The following is an 18,084-nucleotide window of genomic DNA, read 5'->3' on the forward strand; positions in this document are numbered from 1 at the left end:
TTTCAAAAAATATTTAAGAAATAGATATAAGACTCGCTACCCCTATTATGCTTTGATTTTTTGCTCCTAGATTACTAGTCTGCACTAATTAGTTGGTGGTCTTAAGAAATATGGATAGAAGCTTTGCATGTATATAGATCCTGGATACTAATAAGTAACTAGTAGTATCAGTATTAGTCTTTGTACAACTTCCCTTCAACATACCTCTGTTTCACCTGCATGGAAAGTGCAGCTCAGAACAACAGTGTTGGTTGTCCAAAAGCAGAGAGTAAGTGCTTGCCTGTTCAAAAACTTTTCTGGGACGTTACACAGGTATGCCCAGAGTCACACCAGTAGTTCCCCATGCAGTGACCCACCCTTCTCTTCTTGTTGTGCTTATCTTCAACTGCTGCCACTGCTGCCAACTGCTGCCACTGAATAACTGAAGCGTTCTGGTTTTTTGACAAATTGGCAGGCTCCTGTGATCGCGCTTTCTTGAACTTTTTTTTTTGGCCAGCTGTAATTAGAAAACAGAAGTCCTAACTCTGAGGTCCTGCCTCATCAAAGCAGTCACTTCCAGGCTTAACTTAAACAAGTTCTTCAATTTAGTTAAATCCACTGAGCGGGCCCACTGCCTGCTCACAGCGTTGCGTCACCCAGGAGCAATGCCTTATCTTCTGAACTGGACCACTGCTCTTCCTGTTTTATCATAGATACAGCTACTCTGACTTTTTTTTCAAGGTAGTATTTCATTTTAGGAAATCATTACAAAAAGATCAAACTCTTTTTCTGTCACATGAAATGGCCTTGCTTTCCCAGAACAGTGTTTCCACAAACAAAAAAAATATGGAAATTAAAATCACAAGTAGGATCTGTTTCATCAAAGTATCACCTGGAATTCTGTGAGGCTGACAATCACCTTTTTAACATGTCAGGAATTATATGCGTAATTCTCTTTAATGGGTGTTACAAATGTTCATCCCACACTGAAAAAAGATCACAGTTGGTATGAGTAATAACTTTTTTTCTTGAACATAAACAGTTCCCCTCTAGCTCTGTACATATCCTCCAACATCAATGTAACCACAGCTGTCAAGGCAGCCTCACCTCTTTCCATGTATATTTTAGCTTTAATTTTTTCCCATGCTTTCACTTAGTGGACCTTTTTTTTTTTTTTTTTAAGGGGCCTAAACCTGTTCTCCAATTTTGTGGGCAAATTCATTGCAATAACAGATCTCAGTGTTTAGACATCTTTAAACATTATTATTAGCGTGCAAGAAATTAGAGACCTACATCAAGATCTGGAGGTTTGGGGTTTTTTTTTAATTGAAAGCGAATTTCAAATCACAGTTTCCCTCATTCAAGGATCTCGAAACACTTTACATAGTTAAATGAGTTCTTGTGGCCTCCTTTTGTACAGGCAGTAGCAGTCCCCCTTTCAACAGCTTTGGGAGAGTCTCAGCGTTCCCCTGCCTTGTGTACCTGGCCAGGACGAGATGAGGGCAAGGACGCAGGAGCTCAAGGCAGAGGCATGGTGGTGGACTGGGGCTGGAGGGGCACGTGTCCCCCACTGGTCCCTGTGACACCGCTGTGGAGAAGCATCCCATATCCCCTCAGAGATGAAGCGCCCATGTCCCCTCAGTGAAGTATTCAATGTCCCCTTTGAGGGAAATCACCCACGTCCCCTCACTGGACCACTTTGTGTCCCCTTGAAGCACCCATGTTCCCTCAGTGAAGTTCACAATGTCCCCTCTGAGGTGAAGCACCTATATCCCCTCACTGCAGCTCCCATGTCCCCTCAGTAAAGTGCTCAACGTTCCCTCCCAGACAAAGCACCCATGTCCCCTCGGTGTAGTGCCTGATGTCCCCTCTGAGGTGAAGCCCCCATGCCCTCTCACTGAAGTTCACAATGTCCCCTCTGTCCCCCGGTGAAGCACTCCAAACCCCAGCAGGGACGCAACCCATGTCCCCTCAGAGAAGGGTCCCGTGACCCCGCGGTGCCTTGATCTCCCTCCGGGGCCCGGATGGGTCCCCTGGCCACCGTGGTGGGCCTGTCGCCACCCCAGGAGGCGCCGGGGTCCCTCAGCGCCCTCCAGCCCCGCCGCCAAGATGTCTCCGGCGAGGGCAGATGGGCGACGGGGGCTAGGGGTGCCCGCGGCAGAGCTGGAGATGGCGATCCCCCAGCCCGGGACACACTAGACAGAGGCAGCCAGGCTGGGGATGCCCGGTCCCGCCGCCGGCCCGGAACGCAAGTGCCAGGGCTGCCGTTTCCAGGCCGGCCCGCAGTGCCGGCGCTCGGCGCCGTTGCCATGGTGTGGGCCCCGGGGCGGCTGCCGGCATGGACGAGGAGGCCACGGTGGGGGCCGGGCGGCGCAGGGGATCGGTGGGGACGGCTGGTTTCGCTGGGCCGGAGGGAGCTGGCGGAGCGCGGCCGTGTGGGAGACGTTTTCCCGCCGGGCGTGCGGCGGCTGCGGGCCGTGGGGCGGGGGGAGTCCGGCGGCAGAGCGGAGGCGCCGCTGGGCCCGCCTGCCCCGGCCCGGCCCGGCCCGGGGGCGGCGGCCGAGGCCCCGCCCGGACCCCTCGCTCGGTGCTTGGCGGCCGGTGCTTTGTCCCGGCCGGGGCCGGCGAGGGGCCGCGGGTGAGGCGCCGGCCGACCCCCTCGGGCCCTAAGGGGGCTGCCCGACCCCTCCACAACCCTGTGCTGCTGAAAACCACTTTATTTTAATTCGTTGGTTTCCCTTTTTTCTCCTTTCTCCTCCGGTTTCGCCGGGTAGTCTCCCTTTCTCCCAGCACGGCTCTGCACCGGCCTGTGCAGGCTTTCTCCCGCTGCATGTGTTTCTTCACAGTTCTAGAAATTTATTTTTTACTTTCATCTCCCACTTTCTACTTTTTGTCTCTGCTTCCATTTCTGATGGGTGTTTTTTTGGTTTTTTGTTTGTTTGTTTGTTTTTGTTTTTTGTTTGTTTTTTGTTTTGGTTTGGTTTTTTGTTTGTTTGTTTGGGGTTTTTTTGGTTTTGTTTTTTTTTAAATCCATGCCCTGTGTGCTAGGTGTGTATGTTCACATACACAAGAGCTGGTGCTCGCCAGTTAAAATTATTTGTTCACACTTACCTATGACTGATAGCAATGATTACTTGTTATCAACCAGAGCTAACGCAAAAATGCATAAATATTATCCACTATGAATAATCTCAAAAGCTGTGCAGTCGCCTAGTAATAGTGCCATTTGTTTTGCTTGAACACGTGTAAAACTATTTTTTTTTCTTCCTTTTAGAGAGATTTTAATGAACGCTGTGCCCAGTGTTCAGAAGTGAACTGGGGTCTCACTGACGGAGGCAGATTTTATTGCAGATCTTGCCACAATGTTACTGAGGTAAAAAGCTATGCTGCTGGCCTTGGAAAAGGCTTATTTTGATTGTTTTTTGGTTTTATACTAAGAAAATGTTAGATTTCCTCCTTGGCATTAGGAGTTGAAGGCAGTATTGTGATTCTTCCTTTTTCATGCTTGACTTGACACTGTATAAAACTAATGTTCCTTGAAATCACAAAATTTAAAATGAACCTTCTTCAGATGCTGTGGTGCTGTGGCTGTGGTGCTGGCGTGCTGTCTAGATGCCTTAGAGGTATTGCCTGGGTATTGCCACGCTTCAGCACAGCACCAATACAAGCAAACCCTGATCCACGTCACCTGTATGTCCAGGATAGTAATTCTCTATTTTTGCAATTTCTGAATGAAAAGTCTCCCTTTAGTTTAGGAAATTTGAACAAGTTCCTCCATTATGTTTTATGATAGCGCAATTTATGCAAGTTAGGCCTGGCTTTTTTCTTGCTAAGACATATTCCTGTTTTGCAGAGAACTAGAGAAGTTGTAAACCCTGATTTTATTTCTAATACAAGAATCCACACAATCTCCAAAGGTTTAAAAAAGCAGGAAAAAACTGGTATGTACAAGTTTCCCTCTGTATTTTGCATAAGTGGCTGTTCAGCCAGGGTTCACCTAACCCATTATGTCTTTGACAGTGGCCGAAGGCAGAGAGCTAGGAAAGACTGTAAGAGCAAGAACAAAATACACCTCCCAAAGGCTATCAGAAGCTTCAGTGGTCGCCTTTGGTGACTTCCTGAGCCACAAGTGACCTCTGTGAGCCTGGTGGTGGTTTTTTTTGCATTGGATAGAACTTATTGCCACTTTGATTTCTGGAAGCCAGTACTCACTGAAGATACGGGTAACATGCATTCAGATGTGGTGATGCCCTTTGTTCCTTCGTTATGATGGCTATCACAAAACCAGAAAAGTTGTCTGTCTTCATAAGTGAGATATGATGGTGGTCCAGCTCTTAGAATGTCAGTCTGTCTTGCATTACAGGTACTTGGCCCTGTAACCTACACAGAAACATACACGGAAGAGATTTCATACAGTTAAAATAGCTAAACCAATGTTAACATCTTTCATGCAGAGTCACTTCTATACTTTTAATTTCATGATTCAGAAGAATAGTAGTCATTACGTATGATGATATATGCCGTAAGGGTGTTATGGTAAGGCTGCTGCTGGAGCTATGTATGTATTCTGTGATGGCTGGGTAGATGTTTTACTGTTGTGGCCACTTTCAAAAAGCAAAAATGCATTACAGTGCTAAATGGTTAGCGTTGTCTCTGATACGCTGACCTATCTTCGCTCTACTGCGGTTGCAGTGGAGTGCAGCATTCCTTTGAAAAGAACAATTGTGGGGAAGTGAAGGGAGGAATGAAAAGGGGAACAAGCTTAACACCTCCTCTAGCCTGTATTGCTCCTAAATTCTGAGCTGTGTACCACTTCATGCTTTTCACTTCTCCTGTTTGGGAAGTCATTAGCCATCTTCGTCATTAGCCAGGCTTCTTCAGAAAAAAATCACTTCTGTGAGTGCAGTTACATTATACTATGGCATCTTATTTTCATGCATTTATAGGAGTAAGCTATATCTGGGGTTATCAGTTAAAGCCAAAATCATTAAAGCAGGACAGAAGCTTTGGGCAGGTAACTTCTAAGATGGTGAGATGCGATGTGATTCAGAGGTGTGATTGGAAGGAAAAATAGTGAAGAACAGGCGGGGAGAGAATGAAAAGGAAGTTGAGAAATGCAGAGAAAATTTCTAAGACCAAAAACCTACAGAAAAGGAGAAAGGAGTTGTAAATATAGAGAGGCAAGGGTGAAAAGTAAATGTAACAGTCTGAGGGAATAATGGATAGATTGGAGAAGGCCAATTCCTTATGAAATTCATGTTGTGCCGAGATTTGCTAGAAGCTCTGAATATCTGAGAAAGTTTCTTTCATTTAAGTGTGTATGATTTTGTGGGAAAGAATGGTGAAGAATGTGGTGATATTGGTTGTTTTTTGCCTGACTCACCACCATAATGTGTTCCAGTTTTCTGTGCTGGGGGTGGGAAAGAAATGATCATATTTCATTTTTTAATGACAGGTTTGCAGTTATTTTAAAACTGGTCACTTAACAACTCTCCACTCAATTACAAATGCTACACTAGAAATTATACTGAAATATATTATATGAAATATGTGGAGAGAAGTGCTTGTTCAGTAGCTTTTCTTCTTGATTAACACTGTGAATAAATGGAAGTTAATGGAGTACTCAGTGTAGCTGGTCTATGCTCTAGGATCTAAAATTATTTAATAGGGAGACATGTCTCTGTACCAAGAGAACAGAATATTAAGTGGAAATAAGTGTCCGTAAGGTTGAAAAAAAACCAACAAAGCACTACAAACAAAAAAAAAAACATCCTTTTTTTTTTTAACTTAGATAAAGGCTGTGAATGGTATGTTTGTGAAGGCTTTCAGCTTGTACTCAAGAAACAAGCCGAAGCTTTAGAAGCATTGGGAGTATGTCCACAAATGAAGGTATGTAAACGTTGGTGTGAGTTGTATACACTGTGTGTGTCTTACAGGAGGTGTTATTTTAAAAGCTTGTAATTTTTAAAGTGAATCGAACAACTCCCTATGTAAAAACACTAAGCATATGAAAACAAACTTAGTTTCTCTGGTAATTTTAAAACATAGTTTATAAATCACAGTTAATAAAATTAGAGCTGGAACATTATTCACATTCCTGAGTTAAAATTACGCTTTGTTCTCTCAGCAGTTAATGATCTTATAAACTTTGCACCGATCTCTATCCACTTGTATTTATCAGGATGAAGTTCTGTGCAATTTTTGGAGGCGTTACCTTCAGAAGACCAAACAGGCATATTGCAACAGACCAGCTGGGGAAACTGTCAAAGCATTATCAGTAAGTGAAAAGCTCAGATCCCATGAGATGTTTGGTATCTCTTTAAAAAGCAACAACAGAAACTTTCTTTGTTGAAGCTACATATCTAGCTTGTATTAATATCGCTTCAGTATGAAGGGTGTCTTCTAAACAGGGTTCCACGTGTCCATTGTTGTTCGTTTTTTTTTTTTTCCTGTTCCGAGAGACAAACACTTGTTTGAGTAGGGAAAACTGCTTATTTAAAAATATTGCTTTGTCTTGGCTTAGATGGTCAGTAGATAGAGCAGAAATTGCAATACAAAATGCATCATCAGCTACCATCCTTACCTGCCTGCTCTCTTGAAATTACGTATTTGATCAAGCTTTGATTCTATGCATTGCCAAATTTTTGATCATTGTAGCAGATTGAAATGTAATGTAATCACCAGAAGTGTTTTTATCTGGAGAAACACATTAAAAATACATTTTTGCAGGGTTTTCTTACATACTGGCAATTTACTGGAAAGTAAAAATGTGAACAGTCTGGGTTTAAACTTCATTTACTGTTGATCTTGCATCTATCATGCTTTATTTGATTTCTTCAGATTGAAACAGTAACTAACAGTTGTTAATACAGTGACTCATTTACAAAAACCAGGTATGTGATAGCAGTACTGACGTGGACAGTGAACCAGAGAGACCCAGTCTTCTTCACTTGTTGTCTCTCTCTGAAAGTGAGGGGGATCTCCAGACTGATTGCAGCTTTGCCTCATCAATTAGCAAGGTCTCAGGTAGGAGCAATGAACTGAACTATCTGGAAACTGTTTTTGTATCATTTTTAAAAATATAAATAAATAAATATATATATAAAGTGTATTCATGTACAATGAATTGGAAGAACTGGTTGGAAAGTGAAAAGTTTTTATTCCTGTATGCCAGAAGAGTACTTCCGCCCAGAGTACTTCCCCCCCAGTACCAGAAATAGAAGACTTCCCCCCCAAGCCCCTACCCAAAGAGGTGAAAATTGGACCTGGAACAGGACCTGGAAATACAGTGGGAAATGCAGAAGGAAGTTCAATTTTATAACAAGATCGCTCCATGCATCCTGTTTGGAGTGTGAAAAATTGCTATTATATTTGCAAAGCTAGATGTTCACAAATATGGCAGCTTTAAAGAATAAGCACTTGTTTAGCTAATAGCAGATCTGTCAGTTGTGACTGATGTTAAAAAACATGAGTTTGATCTTTTGGGGGGTATTTTTTTTTTTCTATCTCATAGATATATTTAGCTCTCTAATTTTTTTTTCCTTGCAGTACTTTTGGTTCTTCTGAGTCTTTTGTTCTGCATTCTTTTTACTACTTTCCCTATAACTTCTTCTGTAAAAATCTTCTTTTAGCATTCCATCAGTTTCTCCTTTCTGTTCACAATATCAACTTGAAAATACTTAAAATGTTTAGCATTCCGTAATTAAAATGTTATAGAAAATTGGAGTGTTTGGTGCTACTGGACAAGTGTAATGCCAGACAATGCTGCAATGTCTGATATTGGAATACTTTTCATGGCACATTTAAAAGCTTTTTTTTGCATTTTAAATTTCTGATAGTTTTTCTTTTTTGCTTTATTCTTCGCTTGCCTTTTCCTTCTTTGTTTGTTTCAGTGTTTCTTTTTCCCCTGTTATGTACTGTCTTCTTTATCTCCCATTTCTGTTCTTCTGTGATATTGCCTGTCTGCTCTCAGAAGAATGCAATCTTGTTCGTTCATGTTTTTCTCTTTATTTCATGAAGTTCAGAAATAGTAATAGAATGAGAAATTTGATCTGCAGCAATTTAAAAAAAAAAAAAAACAAACCTTTTTAAAAATCCAAGCAGAATTAGAGAGGGGAAAAAGGTGCAAAAATGGTGACAAAATTTTTTGTGAATATAATGCCAGTACCTTTCATCCTTATATATTAAAATGACAGAATTTTTGGGTAAAGAGTCAATGTGTGTTTGCATAGGTAGCAGATCTTGGGTGTTACACAGGTATCTATTATATGAAGAGGAAAGAATTAGGTGAAAAATTTCTAGTGAAAAATATTCTGTTGAATTTTCTTCCCCCTTTTGATGTCTGGAGGAACTCCTTTCTTCCTTGGTACTTGTGCCTTTTATAGGTATGTTTCTTAGAGTTTTAGAACAGCTAGATAGTTTTTAGATCATAATTTAATGTGTTCTTGGTTTGTTGTTTCAGAGATTGAATTCAGCTTGAAGCAGTCATACCAATTTCACTAAAAGCGCATGAAATAGATTAAGAGTTCAGTGACACTGAAAGTTTATTTTGGTGAAATTAGACAAACACAGGAATTGTTTTGTGTACTGAAATTTAACACAAGTAATACTAGATGTGTTCTAGTCAATTACCAATTCTTGTGAAGATTCATAGGTTTTGTTTTCAGTGCTGTTACTACTGAACTGTTATTGCTACAGACTAGAAACCCTTTTTCTCCTAAGGGGCTTGTCCAATGTGCAAGCTTTTTTTTGTGTGTATGTGTTATTTTGGTCTAGGGATAATAGCAAATTCCACAGAGTATAGCACTGAGATGTTGCTAGAGAAGCCTATTAAATACTTAAATTATTATATGCATGTAACTGTGTTGTCATGCCTTGCATAAGCTGGAAGAAATAAAAGGAAATTGAGTGCCATCATTAAGGCTGCAAAAATAATGAGGATTATTTTAAACGTGAAATTAATAATGAAGCTTCAGTCACGAAGCTGCCTTTAAGCACAGGTATCCATGTAAAAGGTGAAACTGTTGACTTAAAGGATTAACTGATGTTCCTGCTTTTGTTCTTCGACGCACCTGTACGTGATAGCACGTCATCTAGACGTGCTATCATCTAGTCATCTCGCAGGGTGCTGTCATCTAGACCTTGCCTTGATCTGTACGAGGTGTGTGTTTGAGCCGGTTCTTTGAACCTCTCACTGTGACCCTAGTGCTACCGGCCGCCGTTTTAGGAGCCGGTAGGTGGCATCAAAGCCCAATTCTGGCTCAGGAACATGGTTCTGCAGTGTCTGTCTTCATCCTGCCTGTCGGTGGGCGCTGGACCTCTGCCGCTGACCACTGTCACCTTGCAGGGCTGGCTGTCACCTGCAGCATAACCGTGGAGCTGCCAAGCTCTCTGGAGTTTTAAACTGGTTTTTTTTTTGCAGGCTGCTTGCCATGGCCCCGCAGCTCCCAGGTGGGGAGCTGTGGATCCAGCCCTCGCTGTTCTGTCTGAACAGGTGAACACTCTGTGGGGAAACACTGTGAGAAAATCTCTGCAGAATCGATGCTGATATTTTGTGCTGGTGTGCTTTAAATACAAAACATTTTCATTCATCCTAGCTGGGTCAGGATGTAGGGAAGAGGAGCTTTCTTTTTCTCTTCCTCCTTCCCTGAACTCCTAGGTTTCACTGCTGAAAAGGTTCCCAACTCGTAAATCACTCCCCTAAATTAAATTTCTCATTGCTGCTTCTCTTAGTTTTCAGTGATTCATCTCAGTAAGGAAGTAAGGAGGTTTGTTTGTTTCTTGCTGGTTGGTGTGTTTTTCCTACCTTCTTTACCATTTACTATATTTTTGTTCTAAAGATGTTTCCTTTTTCATTGAATGTAGATATGTTCTTTTAAAAGAATGCTTACGTTTCCACAGTTGGAGATTATATGGCAGGTGGTTACATCCCTTAACCTCACTAAAATTTTTGCAGTGTAAATCATGTTCTCGTTAAAGTCCTGACTGTGAAATTTCAAACTTTGTATTTTAATCCCCAACTCTGAGGTACTGTTTTAAGCACACAAAATTTTCCCTTTTTTTCCTCACTGTTCCCTTATCTCTCAAATGAAAAATAGTGTTTCCAGCTTGTAAGTATGTTAAGTTTATGTTGTATAGGAGTTAATGTCCTTCTAGAACTCCAGGTTTAAGTGTAATTTCCAACAAAAAGTCTGTTTTGATGGGTACTAGAGAGAGTTTTGTCTCTTCATATGATCCAGTGTCTTAGTCAAGTGAAGCAGTTTATGAAACAGATTGTCATCTCATATCATGGTAGATGAATCAATTACAGTTAAGCTGTTTAGTAGAAAAGTACACAAACTACCTAACTACTCCAAGTAATTCCAAAATGCTACTAGTTGCTAAACAGAGATCCTTGTATGTTCCGTTACCTTGTTTTCTGTATAGCATGGATTGTGTGCATATCATATCAATTACTTTTTTTTTTCTTTTCTGTTTTTAACATGAACCCAAGAAAGCACCTCTGTGTACTCTGGATCAGTAGATGGTAGCTTGTATTTAATGAAGAACCCAAAGGAGAAACTGAGGATGACAATGCCAATGACCCTTTCATTTTGTTACATGGCGTTACTCTGGTTGCGAGAACCTATGACATTATCTGATCTTTTAAGGTATGAATAGTCTCTAGTGAAATATTTGTTGCTTTCATAAATAATACATTTTTTTAAAATAAAGATCTGTACTATTGCCCTCTTACTAATTTGCCCAGAAATAGTGAGAAGTTCCCTCTATTTAGTTGTCTTCTATTTTCTTTGACATAACAATTTGTGCTGCTGCTTTTGGAGAATATTCTCTTCTGTTGCTTGCAATGAATCTCAAAGACCTGTAAGGGAGAAGGTTTTGGAGCTAAAGAAACTTTTGTCCTTCTCCTTCAAAATTTCTTAAGATCCAGTGGAGGTGCATATGGTCACATTTCTGCTATTTTTGCTGTTGTCAGCACGCCAGAATTAAATGAGTAAACATTCTCCAGGACTTACATCAGTGTCATCGTACAAACGATACCAGCAGTATATAGAGATATGAAAGGTAGCTAAGTAGCTTCGCACAATGGAGTTGGGCCCAGAAATTATTACAGGAAGTCCTTTTTTGCCTTCGTATCTTTGTATCTGTAATTATCAGAGTTCAGAATAATATGGGTTTTAATATGGTAGAGATAAAATGTTCTAATAGTAGGGTTTGACACTAAATGGAGACCATCAAACTATTGCTGACAATGCAGTTTCCTTCTCCCCTCTACAAGGCTATAAACACATTCCTTATTTACTTCCAAGCCTGTCATTGTTTGAGAGGCATTTGGACAAGGCCCTTAACAACATGCTTTAACTTTTGGTTGGCCCTGAAGTGGTCGGGCCATTGGATGGCCACTAGATGATCCTTGTAGGTCCCTTCCAACTGAAATATTCTATTCTACTTAAGGAATGAAAAATAATTCAACTTTTCTTGTTAGCAATAAATATTTTAAATCAGGCCCAAATAGCTTCAATTCAGGAATTCTTAGATCTTCCTTGGAAGGCGTTTTGTATACTGATGCTGCTTTTTAACAAGTGTTGAAATACTGGTTATTTCTAAAAAGATGGGGAAAAAACGTTACTTTGCCAGAATTTAAGGAACAGAAAGACTCAAGTAACTGTGCATTGGCAATTCAAATTGCAAACTTGGACAAAATAAAGGAAAAACTGATTCAAAATTCAATAGATATGTCAGATTTCAATTCTTTAATTTTTATTTTTCAAATCTATAACCTTTGAGCAGGCAAGGTAATGAGCACGTCACCCCCCACCTGTGGTGCGTGTAACTAATATTGCCGCTGAAAGCGTGAGGAATGCAAGGGAAGTTTCCCCCAGAGCCTGGTCTGCCATCATGGCCTCTCTCCCCTAGAGTCCCACCTTCCACCTGTGCTTTTCTAGCTTTGTGCAAGCTATCTGAGAAGGACAGGTATTGAAGAACACCCTTTTGCAAGTACTTTTCGAAAAGGGGAGGTTTGTAGGTCTCGAAGTACAGTAGTTAATACTTGCTAATTTATTTCTATGCAAAACAGTATTTAACTTTATTATTAACTATTATTATTAACTATTTTAACTTTGATTTAACTTTAGGGGGTGGCTGTTGCCTTCATCAATCAGAATTGCACAAACCATTGCATCTTTGCATAACTGGATAAGCTGTTGTTGCATAAAAGATGCTTGTAAAATGTTCAGCAAAATGCACAGTATTCAGCATTCAACACAGACGTATTTATTGACTGGATTAAGAAATAGTAGAACTCAAAAGTAGTTTTCAATAACAAGATTTTTTTACTGACTAGTATCTTGCTAAGGAAATTCTGTAGGAATCAGAACTACCATTGTGTACTCTGTATTTTTGTCAGTGAGTAGAAAAAATATATATAAATCCTGCCTAATCATGCTTGTATATGGCAAAAATCCAAGTAGTAAATTACAGTTACTGGGACAGAGCAAATGGGTCACAGTAAAGAATTCTTGCTTAGCCCATCCTGTTTGGAGAGAAAAATGAATAATTAAATGAAGAATCAAATATCTGCTCTTGGGTTAGTGTATCTTGGAAATTGTTACTGGAAAGCACGTGGGGTCACACGAGGCAAATACCTCCTCACAAGTTCCTGTCTTAGTGTGATGGTATGGTTTAAAAAAAACCCCAAACTGTTGAAGTCAACTGTTAAGAGGAAAGGTTGATTGTGGTGTTTGCATATTAATGGTATATTATTGATTTGGCACTTCAAAAATTGAGGACTCTCTGAAAATAATTCAGAACCTGGAGAACATCCTTTGTACTTAGATCCTTAAGAGAGAAGCACATCTGCTTGAAAGGACTTAGAGAAAATATGAAGACAGCAAAAAAAGCTGGAAAAGGAGAGACAAAAAATCGAGTACCAAATGTAGCACAGAAAGGCACAGTCAGAAACTAATAATTGGGAATTGAAATAAGATGATTTGAATGAGAAGATATCATTTAATTAGATGCAATATATGGGTGTAATACTTCTAAAAGTGTGTAAATTGGAATGATCCAGTGACTTTAAATGCACTGAAAATAAGAACTGAATTAAATGCAAAAAGTGATGTTTAAAAGAATGTCATTTGTATTGCAAAGTTTTGCCATGATACGATAGTTATATAAGACTGTAATTACATTATCATGTTTCCCTCCCTACCCGTAAGGTCTCTGCCTTTCACAAGTTTGATGAAGAAGGGAAAGAATTTTAAATTGCACATACTACTGTAAAATTCTTGTATTCTAACTTTTGAATATTTAATTTTAAAAAATCAGACAATGTTCACAGTTTTGCATAAAGTAAGATACACACATCAAAATAGCGACAGGCCAGAGATGAAAACCGTGCAGAGAAAACATTAAGTATTCAGCATTACCTTTTAAATCTTTATAGGCAAATTGTTTTATTTAAACCAGCTGAATTACAGTTGTACTTAAAGTTCTGCCTTGTTTTTTTCTGTTTGGTTTTCTCCCTACCCTGAAGTCAGCTGACTCCCGCTCCTCCCTTGTGATACATGCTTAGGCACCATGGCAGGGCAATCTGCCAGCTTTTAAAGGATTTACAACACCAAAAATATACTCCTCCTTGCTACTTGACATACTTAGCAGAAAAACACTACAATTACCTCCTCCGATGGAGACTTTTTGGTTTAAAAATAACATTTTTAAGAACCTTCTTACTCTATGCAATACATTAAATATTTTTCCATTGTAAATAGTCTCACAATACTCCATGCACTTTCTATTATTTATCTAAAGAGTAAATTTTTTGGCTTTTTGGAAAAAGATGCTAGACTTTGAGATTGTGAGAACTAATGCCTTTCAAATGAGTTAATGCCTAGCTGTGCTGGCAAGACTAAACTTGTAATCAGTTTGTGGCATTACTGTGTGGCTTTAACAGATGCATCATTTCCTCGTAGCACGCAGAGGACCTAAGATTTTTTTTCATACTTGGACCTTACTAATGTGTGCTACTGCTGTAATTAAAAGAACATGGACTGTGTACTGTATCTGCCAGTCAAGTTTTCAAGCGCTTCACTGATAGGATGTAGTCTCACAAGTGTTTTGATCATGTGTCTGTTAAATGAAAGGTTTGGAAGAACAGCAGAAGAAACTGTTCTGGTGTGCTGTTCCAAATCTGGGCTTTTGGAGTAAGTGTTAAGAACCTGAATCATCAGCACATTTTATTCATAACAGGGTATTTACGCCATTTCATTTATTTTTAGAACATAAAAACAGCTCTTAACCTGAGAGAGAAGAGCATTCTTTTCTATGGAGACAGTAATTTCAAGCTAGGAAAGATGCCATTATTTTTTAAACAGTTGCAATGCTTTAACTTGGTCCAGCCAAGTTAGTGAAAACTTATTTAAAAAAAAGAAAAAAAGTGGATGGATATTGCTTGCCTTTTGCAGTATAAGGATGTGGTTTCAACATCAGTTTAAGCTGATCCGAGTTGCTGTGGTCCTGCATAAACATTCCTGCCCTTTCTCTTGCCCTGGGTACTAGCATTCATCCGGGTTTTGGTATGTTAGTTGAAAGAAGTAGATCTGCAGAAAACTAATTTTGCAAAAGAAATTTTCACCAGATATTTTGGCGCAGGTGAATTTGCTTCACCGCAGTCCCTTTCTGCCTTGCGCTGGCAATAATGTCCCTGCAGTCAGCTGAGTCTGGAAATCTGTCTTGTTGAAATCAAACCCTGGAAAACAAAAGCCTAGTTTTCAGTCTAATCCTCTGTCTGAGAAGTCACACAAGTGCTTTTGTCAGCAGGGAGGAGTGTGTGAAGGACTGACGGGAGGGTGGGATTTCCCACTTCGGAGGCAGCAAGCTGTTAGGGTGGTTTGGCTGCAATCACCACTCCACCACACCCCAAGGAAGGTCTTGATTGTTTGTCCTCTTCCAGCTGTTGCTGCGCTGGCTCAGGAGGTTGCTGCTCTCAGTGTCTTGGTACCAGCTCTTCAGATCTGTCAGCTAATTGTGTGATTGCACCTCAACACGTGTCAGCCAGAGCTTATCATCAGCTGAGCCAGGAATGGGTCACTGTTGCTGAAAGAGGAAGGTCTTGCTTCCCTTTCTTCTCTCCTGCTCCCTGTGTGATGCATCCCCTTCCCTCTGCCGATTCTTGTGCTTGTTGGAGCTATCTGTGAGCCTCCTCAGTTTGTTAGGTGGTGGGAAACAAACCCTTCTTTCTTGAAACAGGGGAGTGGGCAATCTTTTGCTGTTGTGAATTAAATTTGTGGCAGAGGATGACGAGCAACAGGAGCACACGCAGTCAGAGTACGACTAGCTACCTTGGGCTTTTAGGTTGGCTCAATCCGTTTTGTGAAGCCGTCCCTCAAGTTTGAGTTCTTCCATGTAGCGCAGCTGACTTGGATGAAAATGAGTGAAGGAGCTGATGTGCAAGCTGCTCAGCAGAGCAGGAGGGGTGGCAGGGACAAGCAACCGGTGCTGGGTTTGGATGGTAACTTCACCCAGTATGTGGACCAGCGCACATCTCCTTTTGGGGTGGGGAAATGCTCATCACGCTAGTTGAGGAAAGCCACTGAAAAGTTGTTGGCAAAATGTACATCCCACAACTTGATTAGAAAGGATTGTGCAGCGACTTTCACCTCTTCATTTACGAGACTAATACGCAGAGCTTCAGAATAAAAAGTATTGGGCAGCGTGATTTTTCCGATTGCTGTTATTTTTCAGAAATCATAAATAATTCTAACTGAGGGAGGGTTTTGATTAAGAAATGCATTTTTCATTTTAATCCCGGTTTGAATTCAATTTTTTAATTAAACTGAAAATTCAGTTAAGTCTGTTTAAAAAAAATTTAGGACGTGACTGTAAACTTTGCAGTAACTACCCTCTAAATAGAATTTTGGTCAACTTCAATAGATATATATGCTACATAACATGCAACAAGTGGTGATTGGGGCACAGGACTGGAAGAGGGAAGGTGAGCTTGTGAATTGCCGTAGGCTCAGGAGGGAGGTGGATCCTCCTCACCGGTGGCTGCTCTGTCTGTGAAGACGTTGTTCTGCCTTATTTTTGTTCCTTGTTTTTTTTTTTGTTTTGTTTTGTTTTTTTTTCTGCTGTAGGAACCCACTGCTGTAGGAACCCAGGAGGGACTTAGATAGGGACAGCAGATAACACAGCTGGCAGGACAGAAAATTGTTTTCACATCTCTTACTTAAAGAACAGGGTCTTCTCTGTTTGAAATGTTAACTTATTGCAGTTTAATGTACTCTTTTAAACACAATTGTTTGGGAGGAGACAGGAAGGCGGTTCTAGTTTAGTCCTATGGGAGACCACTGATATGCTTTAATCTGGAATGGGAGTAGTGTCTGTTCCCTCGTGAGGATCCGTGCTTGTTCAGTGCTTGCTTTGCCTGGTGTGAATGGATAAGGGCAGGGGTTTGGTGTCATGCTGGCTTTTTATTAGTAGCTGTTGTTAAGTCCCATCTTTTTTATGTATATGAAAAAGTCAAGCAAAATCCCAAATAATACTGTCAACCACTTACCAAAGCCAATTTTTAACAACAAATGCATTAGTTGGGTAAAAATAAAAATTAAATTATTTTGTATTTATTAGTATACAAAATCATTTATATTCATACCCAAATAATACTTTAAAAAAACCAACCAAACCACAGAATACAGATGTAATTAATGGGGTTTCAGTTCTGTATATCTTCTCATCATTCTGTGACTTTCCTCCCTGCCACATTACCTGACTCAAACTCCTGCAGCAGAAACTGTGTGTTTTAAACTAAAATTTACTTAAAGCTTTAGAATTTTGGCCCAGAAGGCCAATCACACCCTGGGCTGCATCAAAAGAAGTGTTGCCAGCAGATCCAGAAAGGTGATTCTGCCACTTTGCTCTGGTGAGACCTCACCTGGAGCACTGTGTGCAGGTCTGGAGCCCTCAATATAGAAAGGACATGGACCTGATGGAGCGGGTCCAGAGGAGGGCCACCAAAATGATCAGGGGGTTGGAGCACCTCTCCTATGAGGACAGACTGAGGGAGCTGGGGTTGTTCAGCTTGGAGAAAAGGAGGCTCCGGGGAGACCTCATAGCGGCCTTCCAGTACCTGAGGGGGGCCTACAGGAAGGCTGGGGAGGGTCTGTTTACAAAGGCCTGCAGTGACAGGACGAGGGGCAATGGCTTTAAGTTGGAGAAGGGGAGATTTAGATTGGATATTAGGAAAAAGTTCTTTACTATGAGGGTGGTGGAACACTGGAACAGGTTGCCCAGGGAGGTGGTTGAGGCCCCTTCCCTTGAGATATTCAAGGTGAAGCTCGACGAGGCCCTGGGCAACCTGGTCTAGTTGGGGGTGTCCCTGCTGACTGTGGGGAGGTCGCACTAGATGACCTTTGGAGGTCCCTTCCTGCCTGGACCCATCTATGAATCTATGAATTTTGAAAAAAAAAAAATCTATACCATTCGAAGGAGACTTAAAGCAGTTTCAGAAATGTGGTAGCTGAAGAATGTGCAGAACAAATTCCATATAAATGTGTTGATTGTAAGCTTATTGCCAAAACATTGTCATTTGTCAGTTGTATCTGAGCTTGAACTTAAAGGCTGTTAAATCATTGAACTGTTTTTTGTCCTGTGGAGCGTTTAGGGGTGTGTAGCTTCAGATAGAATTGCTTAGGCAGTGTAATACTAATGTTATTTCAAATATGAAGTTGATTTGTATATTAATTTTAGAATAAACAGATGCATTTGTCTTACTAAATACTATTTTCATTTCGTCTTCATTTTTTTATGCAGGTTTGTTGTTGAAGGTCATATTCCATATTTGAATGTTTTTCAGCATTTCCCGGAGAGGATGAAATTATATGGACTTGATCTTAAGATCTTTTGTGTGGAGGTAATTTTTTTTTCTTAAAGGGAGAGATTTAAAAAAAAAAAAATACCAAAACCTAGTTATCTTGTATTTTCATTTTTTGGGTCACTGTACTAATAAATTGATTAAATCTATTCTTATGTTGTAGAGTTTCTGTTTTGCATTATTGGAGCCTGTGCAGAAACCAGTGCACTCTGTGACTCTGAGTGCTTTAATCTTTA

General features: G+C 40.5%; 1 protein-coding gene across 1 annotated transcript in view; it reads left to right on the forward strand.

The window, feature by feature from the left end:
• The first annotated feature begins 2,267 nt into the window (after positions 1-2,267).
• Positions 2,268-18,084, forward strand: part of TAF1B (TATA-box binding protein associated factor, RNA polymerase I subunit B) — a 50,533-nt gene continuing 34,716 nt past the window's right edge. The window contains exons 1-8 of the mRNA XM_074153564.1: positions 2,268-2,335; positions 3,254-3,352; positions 3,833-3,920; positions 5,771-5,868; positions 6,161-6,256; positions 6,873-7,005; positions 10,472-10,628; positions 17,788-17,887. Coding sequence (XP_074009665.1) covers positions 2,318-2,335; positions 3,254-3,352; positions 3,833-3,920; positions 5,771-5,868; positions 6,161-6,256; positions 6,873-7,005; positions 10,472-10,628; positions 17,788-17,887 — 789 coding nt within the window. The 5' untranslated portion in view covers positions 2,268-2,317. The remainder of the gene's footprint in view (positions 2,336-3,253; positions 3,353-3,832; positions 3,921-5,770; positions 5,869-6,160; positions 6,257-6,872; positions 7,006-10,471; positions 10,629-17,787; positions 17,888-18,084) is intronic.

This window comes from Numenius arquata, chromosome 9 (genome assembly GCF_964106895.1).
Source record: "Numenius arquata chromosome 9, bNumArq3.hap1.1, whole genome shotgun sequence".
Taxonomy (NCBI): domain Eukaryota; kingdom Metazoa; phylum Chordata; class Aves; order Charadriiformes; family Scolopacidae; genus Numenius; species Numenius arquata.